At 37.8% G+C, this 18,797-nt stretch overlaps 1 protein-coding gene across 1 annotated transcript in view; it reads left to right on the forward strand.

Annotated features, from left to right (window-relative positions):
* Positions 1-18,797, forward strand: part of EXT2 (exostosin glycosyltransferase 2) — an 80,747-nt gene that overhangs the window by 55,342 nt on the left and 6,608 nt on the right. Inside the window, exons 10-13 of the mRNA XM_072863856.1 lie at positions 7,778-7,944; positions 15,121-15,264; positions 15,809-15,937; positions 17,137-17,219. Of these exons, the coding sequence (XP_072719957.1) occupies positions 7,778-7,944; positions 15,121-15,264; positions 15,809-15,937; positions 17,137-17,219 (523 nt within the window). The remainder of the gene's footprint in view (positions 1-7,777; positions 7,945-15,120; positions 15,265-15,808; positions 15,938-17,136; positions 17,220-18,797) is intronic.

The raw sequence follows: 18,797 nt of genomic DNA on the forward strand, positions 1-18,797 counted from the left end.
TGATACTATTAATGAGCAACATTGATATAAAACACCTGGGGATAAGGAACCTGAGTATCCTATGGATGACTGTGTCTTAAGAAAGTGTTAACTTTAAAACAATAATAAAAAATCTTCAGTGGCAGGTTTTTTTGCATACTGTGCCTTTAACAACACTGATAGGAATGCTTTTTTGAACTTCTCTTTAGGTTTTGAATTAATTCGGCTTCTTGACGATGGACTTAATGCCATTTTCCTTGATTAGCTAGAGAATGAATTCATTATGGTTTTAGTCTTCTGTGAATCATCTTATGAACATTTTGCGATGTTATTTCCCAAGGAAGTATATAAATTTATCTTAACAAACCCAGCTTAACAAAACCAGGCTCTAAATAATGTCCTAGAAACCAATATTCTATTTTTTTTAGAATTTATTTTTTCTGTGCATTACTGCCCGTAGACCAATATAAACATTGTAATGTAAGTAGAAAGCACCTGTTTTGAACAGATAGTTCTAAGTTGAAGCAGTTGAAAGGCCTTGACAGACTTTTTCAGTCAGCCATTATTAAAGGAATCCTGGTAATAAATAGATGTAACATGCTTGATGTTGTTGTTTCTGACAGTTTTTTGAAACTTCAGATTCCAGCTAATTTCTGCCATTCAGTCTTTGAGGCTGAAATAGTACTTGTTAGGCTTCCATCATCTGTGTTCAATTAGTTGAATTCATACAGCCTACTGTAAACCAATTAGAATGAGCATCAAATAAAGGATTTTATAAAAGCTCAGGTATGAGAGTTGAGCGTGGTGTATGGGATTCTGTACAACTGCAGGTACATACAGAGGAGGATGTTTAGAGATGTTTTCTGCCAGTTTTTTATTGATCTTAGTCTACCTTGCACAACTTCTGGAAGGGTTTTCCTTTTTACAGTTCCAAGTGGACTCCATAGAAGTTGTGGGAAGTCTGAGCTTAATATGAATTAATACTCTGGTGCCAGGTTATCAGAGGTTATCAGCAGTCATGAGAGATTCCTAGCTGTTGTTACTGAGGAAGTAAAACAGGAAAAGCATGTTTGTATGAGCGTCTTTATATGAGTCATCAGAATGCCATTATTTTAGCCAATAAGTGGATCTTTTTTTAATTTTAATTTGTCATATTGCTCTTAACACTGGCAACCATTTAGTTCTTGCCATCAAGAGTGTACAGTGTATTTCCAGCTCCTCCTCATTATCCTTACCTGCTGCTTCTGATTGCAAATGCAACAAACCATCTGCATTCAAGTATCACTTGCTATTTTTGAACTTGGTACTACTTAGAATGGGTGTCCCCAGAATATTGGTTAGCTCTGTACAGCAGCTGTATTGTTTCTCACTTTCCCTAGGTTGAATGTTGAAACTGGAAATGGATGATTAATAATTAGAGCAAGTAATTTCCTATATAAATACACTTCTGTCTGCTGACTAGATAGATAATAATGCATCTGCTGCTAAAGGACCCCTTCAGATGCTATTAACTTCCCAGTTTCTCAGAAGCAAGGATACAGAGAATCATGCTATTTAACAACAAGACGGTGCCATTTCTCTTTGAAAAGAGATAATACACTCCATAGAAATATTACTCTCTATTATTTTTAAAGATCCCTCTTTTATGTATGATGTAACAGCTCATTCAGAGCTGAGAAATGGGGCTGGATTTCAGACTAAAAATTCATTTTTATATATAAGCATTTTGCATTCTTATGCAAAATAACATTTTTGTTACAAACTAACATTTTGTTATGAACTAACATTTTTGTTACAAACATCTGATGGCAAGCCTAGGGAGGTATGGAAAGTGAAAGGGTTTTTTGGTGTGAGAGGTATTGTTTTAGGTTATAATGAAGTTGCCTCTGTCATGATGGTCCTCCCTTCTCTTCCTTATGTCTTTCATGTAATTCACTGGGAGTTGTAGCTGAGAAATGGGTATTTAGAGGATGGGGTTTTTTGCTGCTCTTCTGTATATGAGTGTTTTAAATGGGAATGTAATTATGGCACTTTTTTGACCCTGCAGTTTGTGGAAATCATGCTGAAATCATGCTTGAAAAATTTGCTGTGAGACGTGGACTTGCAGGACTTAATGGTGGGATTGTGGGCTGCCCAGAAATACAGCCATTTATGTGGTTGTTAGGGATTGTAAGCCCATTAGAAGTGGAAGCTGCATTTGGAAAAGTTGGGAAACTGCTCTTTTTGTGTTTAGAAGACCACATGCTTTTTTCTGTGGGCAGCTCCTGCAATTGGTGCATCAGTAGTCCTAAATAGCACAAAGTGCGAAGAATGCCCTGAGTCTTGTTGCCAAAGAGCAAGTGTGTTATTCAGTCTTCTCTTGTAATTATTTCAGTACGATGTGCAATAGGAGATGCCTGTCATTCTCTTCAGACTCTGTATATACATAGATTTTTATACACTCCAGAGAGCTTTATTTTCATGTTTTACCTCTGTCTTCTAATGCATCACAGAAAGTCCTTACTGCTCTTAAAAGAAGAAAGAATAATTCCTAGTCCAAACATGCATTTTTACTTTTGTATGCTTAAAGGTTCTCATGCCGTCTTGTAAGACTTCATCTGCCTTCTTGTCTTGGGCTTTTTTTATCTTTGGCATACTCTGTTAAATGATGCAGTGCCCTCTTACTGTAAGATTAAAGCATGTGCTTTTACCTTGGTTATAATAAAGTCTACTAAACTGAGAATTTCTCCCATATATGTTTTGCTAGTGCAGAGGTTTCTCGTAACTTTCCAAGTAGTATCTGCAAATTCAGAGCATAGTATTACAGAAGTGCAGATCCTGTCTCTGACTTTTCTTAAAGCCACATTCCTCCTATGTGTAAAAAAGAAAAGTACAAATACTCTTCTTTTGTGATCTTTTAAAATAAATATAGACAGTTTTAACCTTTCTGATGGATTCTAAAACTTTGACTTCTGAAGTAGCTGTTGTCTTTTTTTATTGATTATATATTTCTTTTGGAGTTCCTGCAGCAGAGCTAATTTTGAATACTTGGATCTCTGAGTGGAGCCTGCTGTTCTTTTTGATAGTCTTTTTTGCCCAGGCTGCCAAAGCGGCTACCCAGGTGTCATTGTGTCATGACATCTCCCACGCACTTCCATCTCTGTAGGTACAGCAACCAACCGTCAGTATCAGATCAGCCTCTAGGCAGCAAGTAGTCTTATGCTTTCTTCCATTTTCCATGCTGCAGAGTAACTGGTACCCTGAAGCCTTACTCAAAGTTTCTCCAAAATGGTAATATTTTCCATTCCTTAATTTAAGTCCAAATTCAGAAACTTTGTTTCTCAAAGCACAAATATTTTACAGTAACATACCTCTTTTTGAAAATTGGTCATTTTGAGAGACTTTCCAAGACCTTAGTAAATCATGTAGATTTAACAGGATTTACTGACATCTGAGATGCATGCTGATTATAATTAGATTACACCTTCATTTTTCATACACTTTTCATTACTTTTTCTTCTGTTACCATATTTTTATGCAAGTGGCATGTCTGCTATTAAGCTATCAAACAGTTGATTTTCCAAAGAGCTAGAAGTTTAAAGCATCCATGCTTGCTTGCTTTTCTGAATTATTATTTTTCAATCCTAGTGACTTTTCAGTTTCAATTTTTGTTTCAGTGTATTCCTGCACTGAAATAAGATCTTTGTTGTAATTTGGTTGTCTTTTGTTATGTATAGCAGATGTGGAAGGAAGAAAAGCCTGAATAAAAGAGTACTTAACATGTATAAAATGTAAACTTTGTTGATACTTATAAATACAAATTTACAAATGCATACATACCTATGGCAATTCTGATTGCTACTGAAACACTTGTGACAGTGGAGTCTTTTAGGGATCTAGCAGGCTGCTTAAAATTATTTGGTACCGATATTGGGATTATAATTGGATAATTGTAGGCAATTAGCCTAAGGTCTTTAAGTAGCTTGCAAACATTAAACAGTCTACAATCTTTATGAGGCCATGATATGTGTCTTTGTGAGGTACCTGTAACTGTCTTATAAATATGGATACTTGCATATTGTATGGTAAACCAGTAAGAAAGCAGTAAGTTGACTTGAGGTACTAATTTGCAATAAGCTGTTCCAGTCATTCAGTGTTACTGCCTCCTGAGGTTAGGATGACTAGTAAGATGAAACTTTTGGAATTTCAGTGGTATCCTACTGGAATCTTTGTTTCAGATTATGGTTCAAGCAGGGGATTTCAAAGACCTTACAATGCTGAGAATAGAATGAGCTCATTGCACTGTAATTAGAATCCATGGCTCTTGAACATTTTTGTTGTGTCCCCAAGGGACTTGCTGTATCTCCCCAGCTGCTGGCTGACTGTGACTTCCCTTGGAGCCCGTCAGTAGCGTGGTTGAATCCTTCCGACTGGCTACTAATCAATATTACAAGCCACTGAAATGTGCATCAGTGTTTGGGGTGGTGCCTCTTGCCTTCTACTAGAAGGAAAAGAGGTGAGTAAAACTGGCAAGAACCTGCATACATGTCAAATACAGGCCATGGTGTACAAGACCACCCAGATAAAGGTAGATTTTACATTCACTTTTTCAATCTCACAGGAAAAACCTCAGGGTAGGAAACGGAATACAAATTTTGCCAGTAAATATCACTCTGTATTTCTTCTCCTTTCTTTTGGCCACCCATGCATGCCAATCCTTCTTTCTAAAATACAGCTCCAAGAAAAACTTACTTTTGAAGATTCTTGGTGTGGTTTGGAAAGATGGCTTTGTTTTCACAGTGAAGTAGTATTTGGACTCTGGTGTCTTAAAGCAGTGTGCAGCTCTGTGTTTTATTTAAGGGTGTTGTGTGAGCTGTTAAATCTGAGAGGCCCAGTGGCAATAAGGATGTGGACACGTGTTCCTGGGAGCAAGTTTTACTTGTAGGCATTCATAGGTTCATAGAATTTGAGTCGGAAGGGACAGTAAGATCATGTGGGTTGACCTGTAAGTCACGAGTCACCACATCGCCTTTCTTTTCAATCCAGTGACTTCTATCAAACTTGAGTGCATCTTCTGTAATAATACCCAGTCATGTTCGAAGACAAGATGTACAGAATCAGCTGCTGTCCTTGTTAACTTCCTCCAGAGGTTAACCACTGTTACTATTAAAAATGTCTGTCTTATTTAGACTTTGAATTTGCCTGGCTTCAGATTCCAGTCATTGTTTTTTGTTATGTCTTTCTCTAGTTGGTTGAAGATATGTGGCATTTTTCTTCCTGTGTAGCTACTTGTACACGTTAATCAAATCCACTTTTTGTTCCTTCTTTTAATAAGCTAAACAGATTGATCTCCAAGTTCCACCATAAGGCATTTTCTCCTGCCCTCAAATAACTTTTGTGGTTCTTTCCTGCACCATTTCCAGTGTTTTAACATGCTTTGAAAAACACACCAGAATCAAACAGTATTTTAGGATCTATCTGACTGTGTCTGCATACAGGGAAAATTGCCCTCCATTCCCCTTGTCCCATTTCTTATTACTTACCCATCTACATACATAAGAATTACATTAATTCATTTTGCCCCAGCAGCATGCTGAGAACTAAGGTCCACTCTGAGGTCCCCTTAATCCTTTTCAGCTGCTGCTTTTGGGGGGAAAGTTGCCTTGGTCCTATTGTTTAACCGTGTGTTGAGTTGTGTCAGTCTGGTTTTTGTTCAAATGCACCTAGTTTACTCAGCGGTCCGGAGTGCTCTGTATGACCTTCTTGTCCTCACTATTTTCCATGTCTCCAGGCTTTGTGTCTCTTGCAAATTGCACTGGCAATTTTTATGTATTTCAGATCACTGATGAAAATTTCAGTGGCTTCAAGCCCAGTGTCAGTTCTTATAGACTGCACTTACCATGGATCACAGAATGGCTGAGCTTGGAAGGGATCTCTGGAGATTATCCTTTCCAACCCCTCCTGCTCAAGCAGTGTCACCTAGAGCAGGTTGCACAGGACCATCTCCAGACGGCTTTTGAATATCTCCAAGGATGGAGACTCCACAACCTCCCTGGGCAACTGTGCTGGTGCTCAGTCACCCTCACAGTGAAAAAGTGTTTCCTCATGTTCAGAGGGAATGTCCTGTGTTTCAGTTTGTGCCCATTGTGTCTGGCCCTGTCACTGGGCACCAGTGAAAAGAGCCTGGATCCCTCTTTTTTACACCTTCCCTTCAGGTATTTGTACATATTGATGAGACCTTCCCTGAGCCTTCTCTTCTCCAGGCTAAACAGTCCCAGCTCTCTCTGCCTTTCCTCATAGGAGAGGTGCTCCCGTCCCTCCATCATCTTCGTGGCTCTTTGCTGGACTCTCTCCAGTATGTCCATGTCTCTTGTACTGAGGAGTCTACAACTGGACACAGTACTCCAGGTGTGGCCTCACCAGTGCTGAATAGAGGGGAAGGATCACCTCCCTCAAGGTGTATCCCTATACACGTTTTCATGTGACACAGAGAACAACTTATACATTCTCTGAGCAGTCACTTTGCAGTTGATTTAAAGTATTTTCACTTATTTTTCTTATCATATACCATTGTCATCCTCTCCATTTCACCAATGTAAGAAACTCAAGTGTTCATCTATCTACTATTCACAAGGTACTTAGACTCATCTTACAATGCTCTGTTTTCCCTTAAATTTTCATTGAAATATGTTTATTGTGAAAGCTGGAAGAAACCAACAAATCACATGTGTACCTGTTTAGCTATTTGTTTAGCTATTAATTAAACTACTTTTTGATGAATTGGTGCTTTCAGGATGCATTGTACTGTAATAATGACTACTGTTAAGCTTTGTGCTAGAAAATGTCTATGGTTAAATATGTGCATTTAGAAGTAATGTTTAATATTCGGTCCTTAGTTGTGTTTCTTTTAGCTTGGTGCTCTATACTTATGCCTGCAGTTATACTTTTGTAGGCATAGAATAAGATTTTGAAAATTTTTGAATATATGCAAAAGCCTGCAGAAACTGTTCATGTGACACTTAAGGTGCTACATTTTAAACACATAGCAAGAAATGGAAATCTAATCTCATTGTAGGGTGAATTGGATCCGGTTTTGTATCTACAGGGTTTTTTTGTTGCTAGTTAAAGCATGATTTGACTTGTGAATTTTCATGATTATGTACTCCAGTGCTCTGTTCTACTTGTAAGGATGCTGTAGGGCACAAGTAGAATCCTTTTGCATTTATCTAGCTTAATTTATCACTGTCACTTAGGACTTTGAAGATGAAAGAAATTACTCATACACAGAATCTACTCCTTAACTGTCAATAGTGATAAACATTTTAGGTGTATCTAGATATTTAATTGATATAATAAAATTTATTTTTCTCAGCACTTGATAGAACTAACATTCTTCTTCAAATTCTTTATGACCCTAGACTTGCAGTCAGTGTTTGTATACTGCTGCTTGAAATTCTTTTAAATAGTTGCAGTTGAATAAAATATGTTTTTTTGCCGTGTGTCCAAAATAATACATAGTATCACTGACTCTTGTTATGTGATTGTTGCAGACTGCTGTTTTGGGCAAGCTATCCCCCATATAGCTGTCTGTGAAGCCCTCTGTAGAGAGCAAAAGAGGGAAATGTAGCTGAACTTCTGTCTCTTGCCTTCATATGCTTATATGTTTGCCTCACTGAAAGTCAGGTGTAAACCAACCGTTAAGAAGCTTTTGTTTAAGATGTGAAGAAAAAAAGAGTAAAGAGAAGCTAAGACAGATGTGCAGACTTGTTCAGAAGTAAAGTATAATAAGAATTCCATTTCTTTTAATTTTTCTCTCTAGATTCCCTCTGGCCAAAGATTCGTGTTCCCCTGAAAGTTGTTAGGACTGCAGAAAACAAACTTAGTAACCGCTTCTTTCCCTATGATGAGATTGAAACAGAAGCGGTGTTGGCTATTGATGATGATATCATTATGCTAACCTCAGATGAACTCCAGTTTGGCTATGAGGTAAGATAATTGTTTTTTTCTTGTCTCTTAGGCTGTCCACTTCAACATTGCATGTGTATATAAAGTGGAGGGATCACTGCACAGTCTGCTGATTCAGATTGTTGTATCTCTCTTTACCACAACAGTTCAATGCTGACTGAAATATTTTTATAGATAGTCATTACTTTATGGAAAAAAATGCCAGCTAACAGAAAATTTTCGGTAACCGGCACAGTAATGCCAAGAGACTCCAGAAAATGTTCTGTAATTGGTGTAATGGAAGCAGTCTGGAGACTGTGAATTGTGTTCTTCTTAACAGTTTCAAACCGTTTTCAGACAAATCAGAAGTGCTATCCAAGTTAACGTGTCTTGATGGACAAGACAAGTTTCAGGCATTAAGTGTTGGGAACAGACGAGGCCTCTTGAGGACATGCCGAAGTAAGGTGGAGTGCAATGAAAAGAGGAACTGAAGAATGTCAAGAGGGGATGCATGTATCATATGCTTGAAATGGCAAAGCTTCAACAGCTGTTGTAATGAGAGTATCAACAAAAAGAAAGTTTGTCCAAATCAGTTAGCTATGGCAGTACAAAGAGGTGAAAGTCTTCATAGGCATTTGAGTTGTTTGTTAAAAAGTGCACTTACTTAAAGCAACACTGTTGTCTTCCTTCCAAAACTTTGGTTTGAATGAGTTAATTTTTGTCTTCCATTTGTATTTGAGTATGTGACCCAGTCCATAATCTGACATTACTGTTATATGTGTGTATTTAAGACAAATATGCTATATTGTAAATAAATCAGAAACATTAGAAAATGTAATACTATATTTTAAGAAAGGTTTGAATCATTTAGTCGCACCTGTACCTACAATATCAAGAGCAAAACAACACTGGACTTTATACATGAGAGCTAGAACACAAAACTGTTATCTAAATTGTGTGAAATAATGAAAACCACTTTTCTAAAGGGTAGAAAGCAAACTAAATGTGATAGTTGTCTCATTTTTAACAATCTTAAGTGTAGTTGTTAACAGAAGAAGATATTTTTTAAGAGATGTTGGAAGTATTTCTTTAACGTCAATATGTATGTGGTAAAATATGGCTCTTTCTCCCTATCAAGTGAAAGAGACTGTTAGCAAGTAACAAGCTTTTGGACTCAAGAAATGACTTGTGGTAATGTAGGTATGCTGATGTAATAACAAAGATGTTAAGTAGTGGAGACAGAGGCTTAATCTATCATGTGTGTCTCCAGAAAGGAAATACTTCCCTTGCCAGGTTAAGAGTAACGGGTTAGTACATGAAGTGTGAAAGATGGAATGAAGAGAAGACAACTGAAGGAAGGGGTTTTTTTGGCCACATATGCCTTCTCTATACTCCATTGTCTACACTGAATGTTTTAAGCACTGCACTGCAACAGCAGAGCGATCAAGTGTTGGCAGTTCTGCAAGCTGACTTACTTTTGTCTGTGTTGGTGCTATAACTGCTGGTTTTGACGGTGAACTGATGGGATGAAAGATAGCAAATCCATAATGTGCATGCTTTGTAAATCCTGACTCCATTTGCAGTTTGATTTTAATTTTCATCGAGCTGTCTCAAAGTAAATAAAAATAAGTTTTATAAAAACCTAAGTGACTGTGTAAGTAGTTCCAAATGAATCTCGGCTACTGGCGAAGCAGGCTTGGAGGGCTTCGAAGCAGAGATTCAAACTGCAGCTGAGTTTCAGCTGTGTCTGCCAGAAGTCATGAGAAGAACTGTGGTGCTCGTGTGTCTGAAGCATTAGTTTAAACATCCTCAGTGGAGAGTATCTGTAACTTCACATATATTGAGACTGGTCACGTAGGCAGGAAAGGGTTATCCTCATGAAAAAAAAATGAGGCAAAGAAATGTTGAAGTGAATTCCGCTATAGTCAGTGTGATTAGGTGGCAGTTGGGACTTACAACTCTTCATCCCCAGGTCTAGCTGTTGGACTGTGCTGGCTAATTTATTGGCCTTCTGTGGACCATATGCATTGGTTGCAGGGACTATCTGAGTAACAGTCCTTATATTCAGTGTGTGAATGTAACTGTTTGGGCACGAGATTGTTTAGTCTGGCAGACTAAAAACTATTGCTTTTGCAGTTTTTTGCATTTTATTATAAATTCTATTCCTTTTTTATTCTGGGAATTCAGCTTACTACACAACCACATTGATGGAAAATTAAAATGCCTTATTGAGCAGATAGTTGAGACAAACCCGTGGGTAGCTTGAATCCTTACATTTTGAGATTGCTCCTTTTTTTTCCCCTGTAAAATAAATGAATAGAAATGTCTTTGAATACAGAAGCACAGTGGATTATTTTATAAATACACGATTTTCCTCGTATAGAGGGTGAATGATGTAGTTCCTACTCTCTGGCACAGAAATCAGGGGCTGAAGATTGATCTTTCCTGTCCCTGAGTGTCTGTGACTTGCTTGACAGGCCTGAGCTGGCTCCCAGATGTTTAAATTGTCCTCAGCCTGTGATAATTTATTTATCTGTTTATGTGTGTTACCAGAAAAGTATCTCTCAAGCTCTTGACTCATTTGCAGGGGAATCCAGAGGGAACAGTAGCAGCATATAATGTTACTAGAAAGTTTTCTTTTAAAAGTATGTCTGCTTCTGCTTTGGTCATAAGGAGGGCTGGAAACGTGACATTCAGTAATTTTCTTTTCTCCTCCTGACATCCTTGAGACTTTACATTTAAACATGTGGCAAAACCCTCTCTGTCACGGACTTGTCTGAATGTATAGACCAAGCCTAAAAAAACCAGAAAACTTTGATCTCTGTACACTTTCAGCGATAAAAAATTATAGTAACACTCAAAGTGTCAGACATTTTTTACTTGTTAAAAGTGAGCTATTATGGTGTAGTGATTTATAACATTGTGTAAATCTATTGGAGCAAGCAGAAAAATAGTCCCTGTGTGCTGCTGTATTAAGGTAGCAGAAGAATAGTCATGACATTCTGACTTTGAAAAAAGTATTTCTGTTAAGTTACATGATGAAATCACAGGCATGACTTGGGGCACTGGAAAAAAAAAACTGTTAGGGCTAGACAACTTTTTTCCCACTTACCGATCTCTGTTGTTCACAGAGGGAGTATCAGAGAGACCCAAGACAAGGAGCGAGTGTTTAGATTATTATAATCTTTAAAAATTAAGGTAGAACTATTGGCTGCTCCTAAAGTGTTTGGTGTTTGAATGTGGGACTGAAAGCACGCGTTGTAGTATTCCCATGTCTGCGTCTCAGCTGGCTCAGGACAGATGGCTTAACATTTCTATCACCCTGAAAAGCAGGGATAACAGTTTCCAAGTATGAAGTTCATGAAGATTTCTTATTAGGTACTTATGCAGTACTTTGTCCTTACAAAGATAAAGTGTTTTTATTACAACAATAATAGAAATAATCTAAATTTGGTTTATTGCTCTGAGTGCATGTTTTCTGTTCATAGAAAATATTGTTTGGTGCATTGCTAAGTTTGTGTTTTTTTCTGTTGGAAGCTTTTTGCCTCCTGCTAGTAGATGATCTTATTCTGTCTCAGAGCTGTTTTTCAGTGCTGTTTTTCAGTAAAAAACTGTTTTTCAGTTTTTCATGTGTCTGGCATTCTTAAAAAAAATCAACTCTCTTATGAATTGCATATTTCACTAGGCTAAAATCATCATAAAGTTTGAATGCCTTCCTTAGAAGTATTCTATACCCATTTTGACTGTTAAAATGTATTTTTCAGCATTCCTTTATAGAAGGTATAATATAACTCTGCTTACCAAAAGACTTCTCCATGGGTAACTGCTGGCCACATTCAAAGCTCTTCTTCAAATTGAAGTTATCTTACAAATTGTGTGCATCTGAAGCATCGCTTATCTTTTCATGGGCTTTGTGTTTACATTTTGCTTTGTTTTTTAATAATAGCACAAACCATCTCTTTGAGGACCAGGGAGAATTAAGAGTGGATGAGGCTCTGGGAGGAGAGAAAGAATACTGATTGATTGGGTTTTCTTTCATTTGTAGAGGATAGTCAGTGTTTCATTCTTACAATGTTGCCATGGTAGCTTTGGAAATGCTGATTATTTTTCTGTTTATTAGATTTAAAATTTTTCTAGTTGTAATTAGCCAGTTCCTGAAGTTGCATGTGACTTAATATAGTCTAATAAATTTAATGCATAAATGTTGGAGTATATTCTGGGAAATGAAGTGCTTCTCTGTCCTCTGGCTACAAGGAGAATGAGCTGTGGCAGCTGTTCTGGTGGCACAGCAAAACAGCACAGAATAGTTGAGGCTAGGAGGCAGAGAGAACTGTGGAGAGGTGAGACTGGAGGGTGTTTTAGCTAGGCTGTTTATGTCACTTGGGGAACTTGACTTGGAAACAAAATTACTGCCACTTTCTCTTGGTGTCTTTTACAAGATTTTTAGTGGAACTACCAAGTCAGAACTTCTTTTTGACTTTTCATCTGGGAGGTGCTTTGTCCAAAAATATTTATCTTCAGGGTTGTCTAGCAGAGTCATTGGAATAGTGCTGTCTGCAAAGAAGCATACCTCCTCTTCACTTGGCAATATGTTTTTTCCTTGGATGTGTCCCTTACCAGTATTAAATCAGGCTATCCTTCTTTAGTCTGAGAAAGCTAATAAGATCACTGGCTAAAATGGAAGGTACTCCTAACAGACTAATAAATTACAGGCAACCATCAAACAAGAAAGTGGACGGTAGTACAAAATAGAGAGTAGTATAAGAATCATTACCACTATTTTTATTCTGAAAGCTTCCTTATAAGCAGTAGCTGTATATATTAATTTTGGCACAAAACATATGTATGGATTTGGGCAATGAGCTGGATGCAGCTATTTGGAGCCTTTCCAGGAATTACCATTGAGTGAGCTAGTGATGAACAGTATGAAAAAGCCAAGCTTTTCCACTGACTTTGATAGCCTTACTTTTAAAAGGAATCTTTGTTTAAAGCAACAAAGTTATTTTTTAGATGCGTCAAACTGACAATTTTCAGGGGCCAGAGTCAGGGTAGGGTTGAGCTTTACAGTGATACAAAGAAATCTGTATGAGTAACATGCATTATAGTTGGCTTTTATTTTATGTCGTTTAGACTCTTGAAGATGACACCGAGGGCAAAAACTAGAAGGGATATGAATCTACGGTTCTGTGTTGGGAAGGCACTGAAGTCTCTTGGGAAGCAGTAGCTGAGTTTAATCTTTCTTTCAGCTGCCTTTAATACGCATGCCATTCCTTCTACGAGAATTCTTAACCCAGTATGGTGCAGATCTGTAGTGTTCTGTCAAATCCTTTGTTGAGCCTCAGTAGCTTATGTGGTGGTGCCTTCCAACAGCTGGGAGATGGGCATTTTAATAGTCAGGTTTAAAAAAAAATATTAAAATGAAATCATTAATTTTTTTAGTCCTGGAGAGTGAGGAATAAAATTTTGGAAGAGGGGGTGGCCATACCTTTGGGTTTTTGTTCTTTATTAATGTTTTTGACATCATGTCAAAATAGGTATCTCAAGCCCTCACTGGCTTGCCTGCCAAAAATCTGTATTTTTTTTTAATTACCTGATGGCAACAGGTAACAACGTCCTATGAATTCTATTCCTTGAGTTCCAAATCATCTCTGCTTTCAGGAGCCCTCTGTTAGAGCATTGTCCTATCTAAATACTATCCCAGTACTTGTGCCCTAGAACTGTCTAGAAAGATTGATTTCTGAATAAAGTACAAGTCAGGGAGTCAGAAGATCTGGTTCCCATTCTTGTTTCCTGTATGATTTTTGGCAGGTTTCCTCATCCGTACGTTTGAAATAATAACTGCTCTCATCATGGGATTCTGAAGCTATATTAACTGACAGCAATAAAATGTGTTGAGATGTATAGATGAAAAGGTATATAGTAATGCAAAATCACAGAAATGTAGATACAGAAGCAGTAACTTAAAGCTGATTGTTTTATCATATTTACTTTGACAAAATACTTGTATAGAGTCCTTGTAGTCCACGCCTCCCAGCTGAAACATACTGGCACATAAAAAGTGCCCGAAGTGAACTGCTGACGAGGTGAGGTTTGCAGGATGGTGGAATTCCAGATAACGCTTTCTTTACTGCAAATTCAACTGCAGGGTTCCCTTGCCTTTTGTACAGAGAAAAGAGGTTTGCTAGTGAAGTGACCGTTGGGGATTTATGAGGTATTTTGTTGTTGTTGTTGATCTTGCATACACGATGAAATTTGGGTATGTGTTTGTTTATTTATATGCTACCAATCTGAAACAGAAACTCTTGTGACCTAACACTGTGTGTGGGAGAGTCAAGACTCATATTCTTCCAACAAACCTAGCAGTCATTTGGATTAAAGGACAAATCTTGAGTAATTTGTCTGCGAATAATGCAGATAAATACTAACTTCATTACTGATCAACAAAAAACCAAACTGTGTGTTTAGCAAGGAAATAGTGTTCAGACCCTTCTAAATAATTATAATCCTTTCTCCCTTTTTTTCCTAATGCAAAAAATGTCCGTTATTTAATGTGGCCAGCAGTGCGGAGAACTGGGGTTGCGTTAATGATGCCCTTCTTGTTCCTGTCTACTGTGTTTGATCCTGTAGTCAGCTACAAAATAATGTATGGAGTGACAAGGATGGTATCTTGATTGTATCCAGCTGTCTGGAACAAGTCAAGGGCAAAAAGGCCTTCCATGTAGCAGCAGATCCATCCAAGCACCCACTAAAGAATACCAGAAATATTAAAATATAAACCTGTTTTAAGCCTGTTGCTATCAAAGGAAGCAGGTTGGTTAGATCCAAAGCCAGCTGTGAAAGTAGTTAGGTTGTAGCCATATCTACTGAAGTTAACATCAAAAGTTCCGTTTTAATCATGCTTGGTTTTAGTTAGCGTTAAAATCTTTTTGAATAGTCGATTGTATTTCTCTACAACAAGGAAGTTAGTATTGCTTTAGTGGCCTTTTGCTCTGGGGGCATGGCTTCCCTGAGTTGTTGGGACCTTCCAAAGCAAGCTTGGGCTTTTTCATACTTCTTCCAGGCAGCTTCCTGTTCCAAGATTTGGGACTTAGACGAATTGAGGTGGTCTTTGCACCGCTGTAACTCTACCCTCCCAAAGCAGATGTGTTGTGTCCGCACATTTGTGTTTGCTTGCTGTGAAGGCCTGGTTAGCAGTGCGTCACATCTTTTTCTCTTCAGGTTTGGCGTGAGTTCCCTGACAGGTTGGTTGGATATCCAGGCCGCCTGCATCTTTGGGACCATGAGATGAACAAATGGAAATATGAATCAGAATGGACCAATGAAGTCTCAATGGTGCTCACTGGGGCAGCATTTTATCACAAGGTAATATACAACTTGTAGTATACTAATGTACAACATGAACCTTTTTTAAAGAGCTGTATGTGTTTCTGTCATTGTTCTGTGAATGTTTTGTGGTGCCATGATTGTTTTCTACAACAATCAGAGAACTAATTGCAAACTTTCCCTAAGCCTCTTTCAGTTGCTGTGAAAACAACTGATTTGTCTCTGCCTGTAGAGTAAAACCTCTACCTTCATGAACTTACAGAAGAACTCTTGCAAGTTTGCATGACCTGTAACTACATACTGAATTTTGCAGTGAATGTAGCTTTGTAGCTAGCAGTTTAAGAAAAGAAAACCGATTGTAAATAAATTTGTTTGTTGGTCAGAAAAGGAGTAATTATGCAATTAAGCACCCAAAAATGATTTCCTATCTGCTAAAATAGTCCTTGGCTGAAGGCAGTATCACAGTTTGCCCATAATCTATCCTTAGCTGCCTGCTATTCAGTGACTGAAATATTTAGAATGTTGTAGTTACTGCATCTGTATTTAAAATTATCTTCTCTCTCTCTCCCCCTCTATCCTGCAGTATTTCAACTATCTTTACACATACAAAATGCCTGGAGACATCAAGAATTGGGTGGATGCTCATATGAATTGTGAAGATATTGCCATGAATTTTTTAGTGGCAAATGTCACTGGCAAATCAGTCATTAAGGTGGGACTTTTCTGCAGTTTAGCTTTACAACGTTTAAAAACATGATGTACATGCTCATATAAATGTATTTAGTAGGCTTCAATATATTACTTAATCTTCCTTTTTTCTCTCATTTACCCCTGGTATGGTGTCTTTTTCTCCTTCCATGGTAGAAAAGCCCTTTTAGTAAAACTTTTATGCTAACTGGGAACATAGAATTGTTTTTTACCAGTTGTTTCTGGTCGTTATTTTAGCCATCTAGATGAGGTATGAAAATGGTAATTTAAATGATAGCTATATATGTGTGTGTGTATATATACATGCCCACATACATATATTTTAACTATTTGAGATCAGTAGAGGAAAGAAATTGCCAACTGTCCACAGCTTGCTCTGTCATTGCCTGGCAACAGCTGATTTATAGGAATGTTAATTGCAAGAATGTTAATTGCAAGATCAGCTTTAAATGAACTTTTTATCCCTGAATTAATTTCCTGACATGTTTCGACACGTTTTCAGGTCTGGACATTCACTCTGTACATTCATTTCAAAGTGTGTCAACTTGGAATGAGATTTAGAGGCCACCAGGCGTTACTTCAATTAGCAGGGTCCATTTTCCCAACTGTCCATCATCATTTACTGGGACTGGTGGCTGCATTTCCTAGAAAAGTCTTTAGAAGATAAAGTGTGTGTTTTTGCTGAAAAAGTTTTTGAGCTGTATGAGGGCACAACAGAGTAATTTGGCACCTCTGTGTGATTCGGAGAGTCTTGTAGAGTTTGCCAGTCAGCTATTAACTGGAGTGAGCAAAAGAGCGTCTGTTGGATTAACGTTACGGTGAAGTATGGGAAGCTATATTTCATCGCTGTTATGGCTGCAAGAACAAATGGTGTTTATACAGGGACCTTGGCAGTGAGAAAACAGTCATTAAACAGGAATTAAGGAGCTTGTCATCGCCACTTCTTTTCAGTTACAGAAGGAAAAACCCCTCCAAGCCGTTTTTATTGGGCCCCTGTGAATTTTGCAGTCAGCCGGGCCAGATGGAGCTGAATGTAGGAATGGAGTGGCTTTTTTTTTTTTTTTTAAACACCCCCCCCCCCCTTTTTTGAGACAGCTCAGCTTACACTGCAGGCATGTTCAGAGGTATTGCACTGCTCTCTGTGCAAGGAGATTAATGTCCCTTATGTTGATATTTGATGATATCTGGTGTGCCTTTCTGCAGGTGACCCCACGAAAGAAGTTCAAATGTCCAGAATGCACGGCAATTGATGGGTTATCACTGGACCAGACACACATGGTGGAAAGGTGAGTGACCACCCTTTATTCCTCTGATTGCCTTGTTCTGATCCCTAGAATCTTATCCTGTGTCTCATTAAATTAGGATCAAAAATGCTCACTGATTGTATTTCTGTAAATTACTAATTTTGAAAGGATGTCACATGGATTTGATCAGCATAAGTATTCCTACAATGGATGATGTGACACTGAAAAGTGGACTATTACAAGAAAGGACTTTAGAAGGCACAATTTTTAGCAGCTTTGCTGTGAAGCAAATAGGACATATATATGAAATTCAGGTTGTTGGCAGTACTTTTAGTAATACCACATTTCTGTTTTACTGTGAAACATCAACTGTAATGAGTATGAGATTTATTTTTTTTAAACCAGACAGTTGCTAGCTTTCCAAAGAGTATCAAGGATATAATTTATTTATAATGTTATTTGAATTTATGTTTGTACTTTGTCTTTCCTCCAAAGATTGTGAAGCACATTGCTTCCACTAATGAAGGGCATTTGCCTGCACAACTACATGTCACATTTTTTAACAATGGCAGCATTATTATATTTTTGTGAGAATTTAATTTTGAGATTAATTATGTATTTGGAAAGGCAGTGAATGTTTAGAGTGAAATACTGAAAGTTGGTAAGTATAAGAGTTGCATTCTCTGCTTTACAGGGAAATGGCTTCCCATCCTTGATCAAGACACTAAACTTCCCTCTGCCTTGGCTTTTGAATGTGTAAAATAAGGGAAAGTTTCTTCATTTTTCCAAAGCTATTCAACACCCATGTTTGAAAAGGGCTATCTGACAATAAATGTACGTACTAGTTATTAGGTGGAATTAACCTGAGATCTAGGACTGACAAAGGCATTTCGCCTTAGACTTCTTGGGCTGTTGCATCTCTCCTGCAAACTTTGGGAAGAATAATTTGCAGCCATAGAATTGATGGGGTAGGTAAGCAGGGGCTAAGCCATAGTGCTGGAAGAGACCACCAGAAGAGCTGACAAAATAAAAAAAATCTGACCTGCATTTAAAATAGGCCATTTCAGATTTGGACTGAGACACATAACATGGTTATCTTACCAGTTACCATGGTTATCATCTTAACAGTGTGCTTTTTTTGTCCTTCTCTGCAGTTCTCAGTAAATTTAAAGTATTGTATACATTTACATGCCTTTAGCAATGTAAATGATACTTACGTATTGTAATATATGCAGTGAACTAATGCAAGACTGATTAGTAGGTTGGGGGCTTATTTAGAAGAAGAGTGCATACATATGTCTGTCTGGTGTGTAAACACACATTACACAACACACAGAAACACATACGTAGTTTGGCTGATTGATCATTAACCAAGCATCGTGCCAGGCATTGAAGAGCATAATCGTCAAGGTTAGTGACAAAGTATTTAGACTGGATGTATAATAAGACTGGATTAAAAAAAGGAGTATGCAAGTCAGAAGTAAAACGTACCCCATGAAGATGGTAAAAATTACTCTGCAGAAAACTTCTTAAGGAAGGGGCTGGAAGCTTTGTAGATCTTAAATGTTAGCTGAAGGGGAAGCACAAGAGGTTGTCCTGTGTCTAGCAATTTTGCACTGG

Source organism: Ciconia boyciana, chromosome 6, assembly GCF_034638445.1.
Source record: "Ciconia boyciana chromosome 6, ASM3463844v1, whole genome shotgun sequence".
Lineage (NCBI taxonomy): Eukaryota > Metazoa > Chordata > Aves > Ciconiiformes > Ciconiidae > Ciconia > Ciconia boyciana.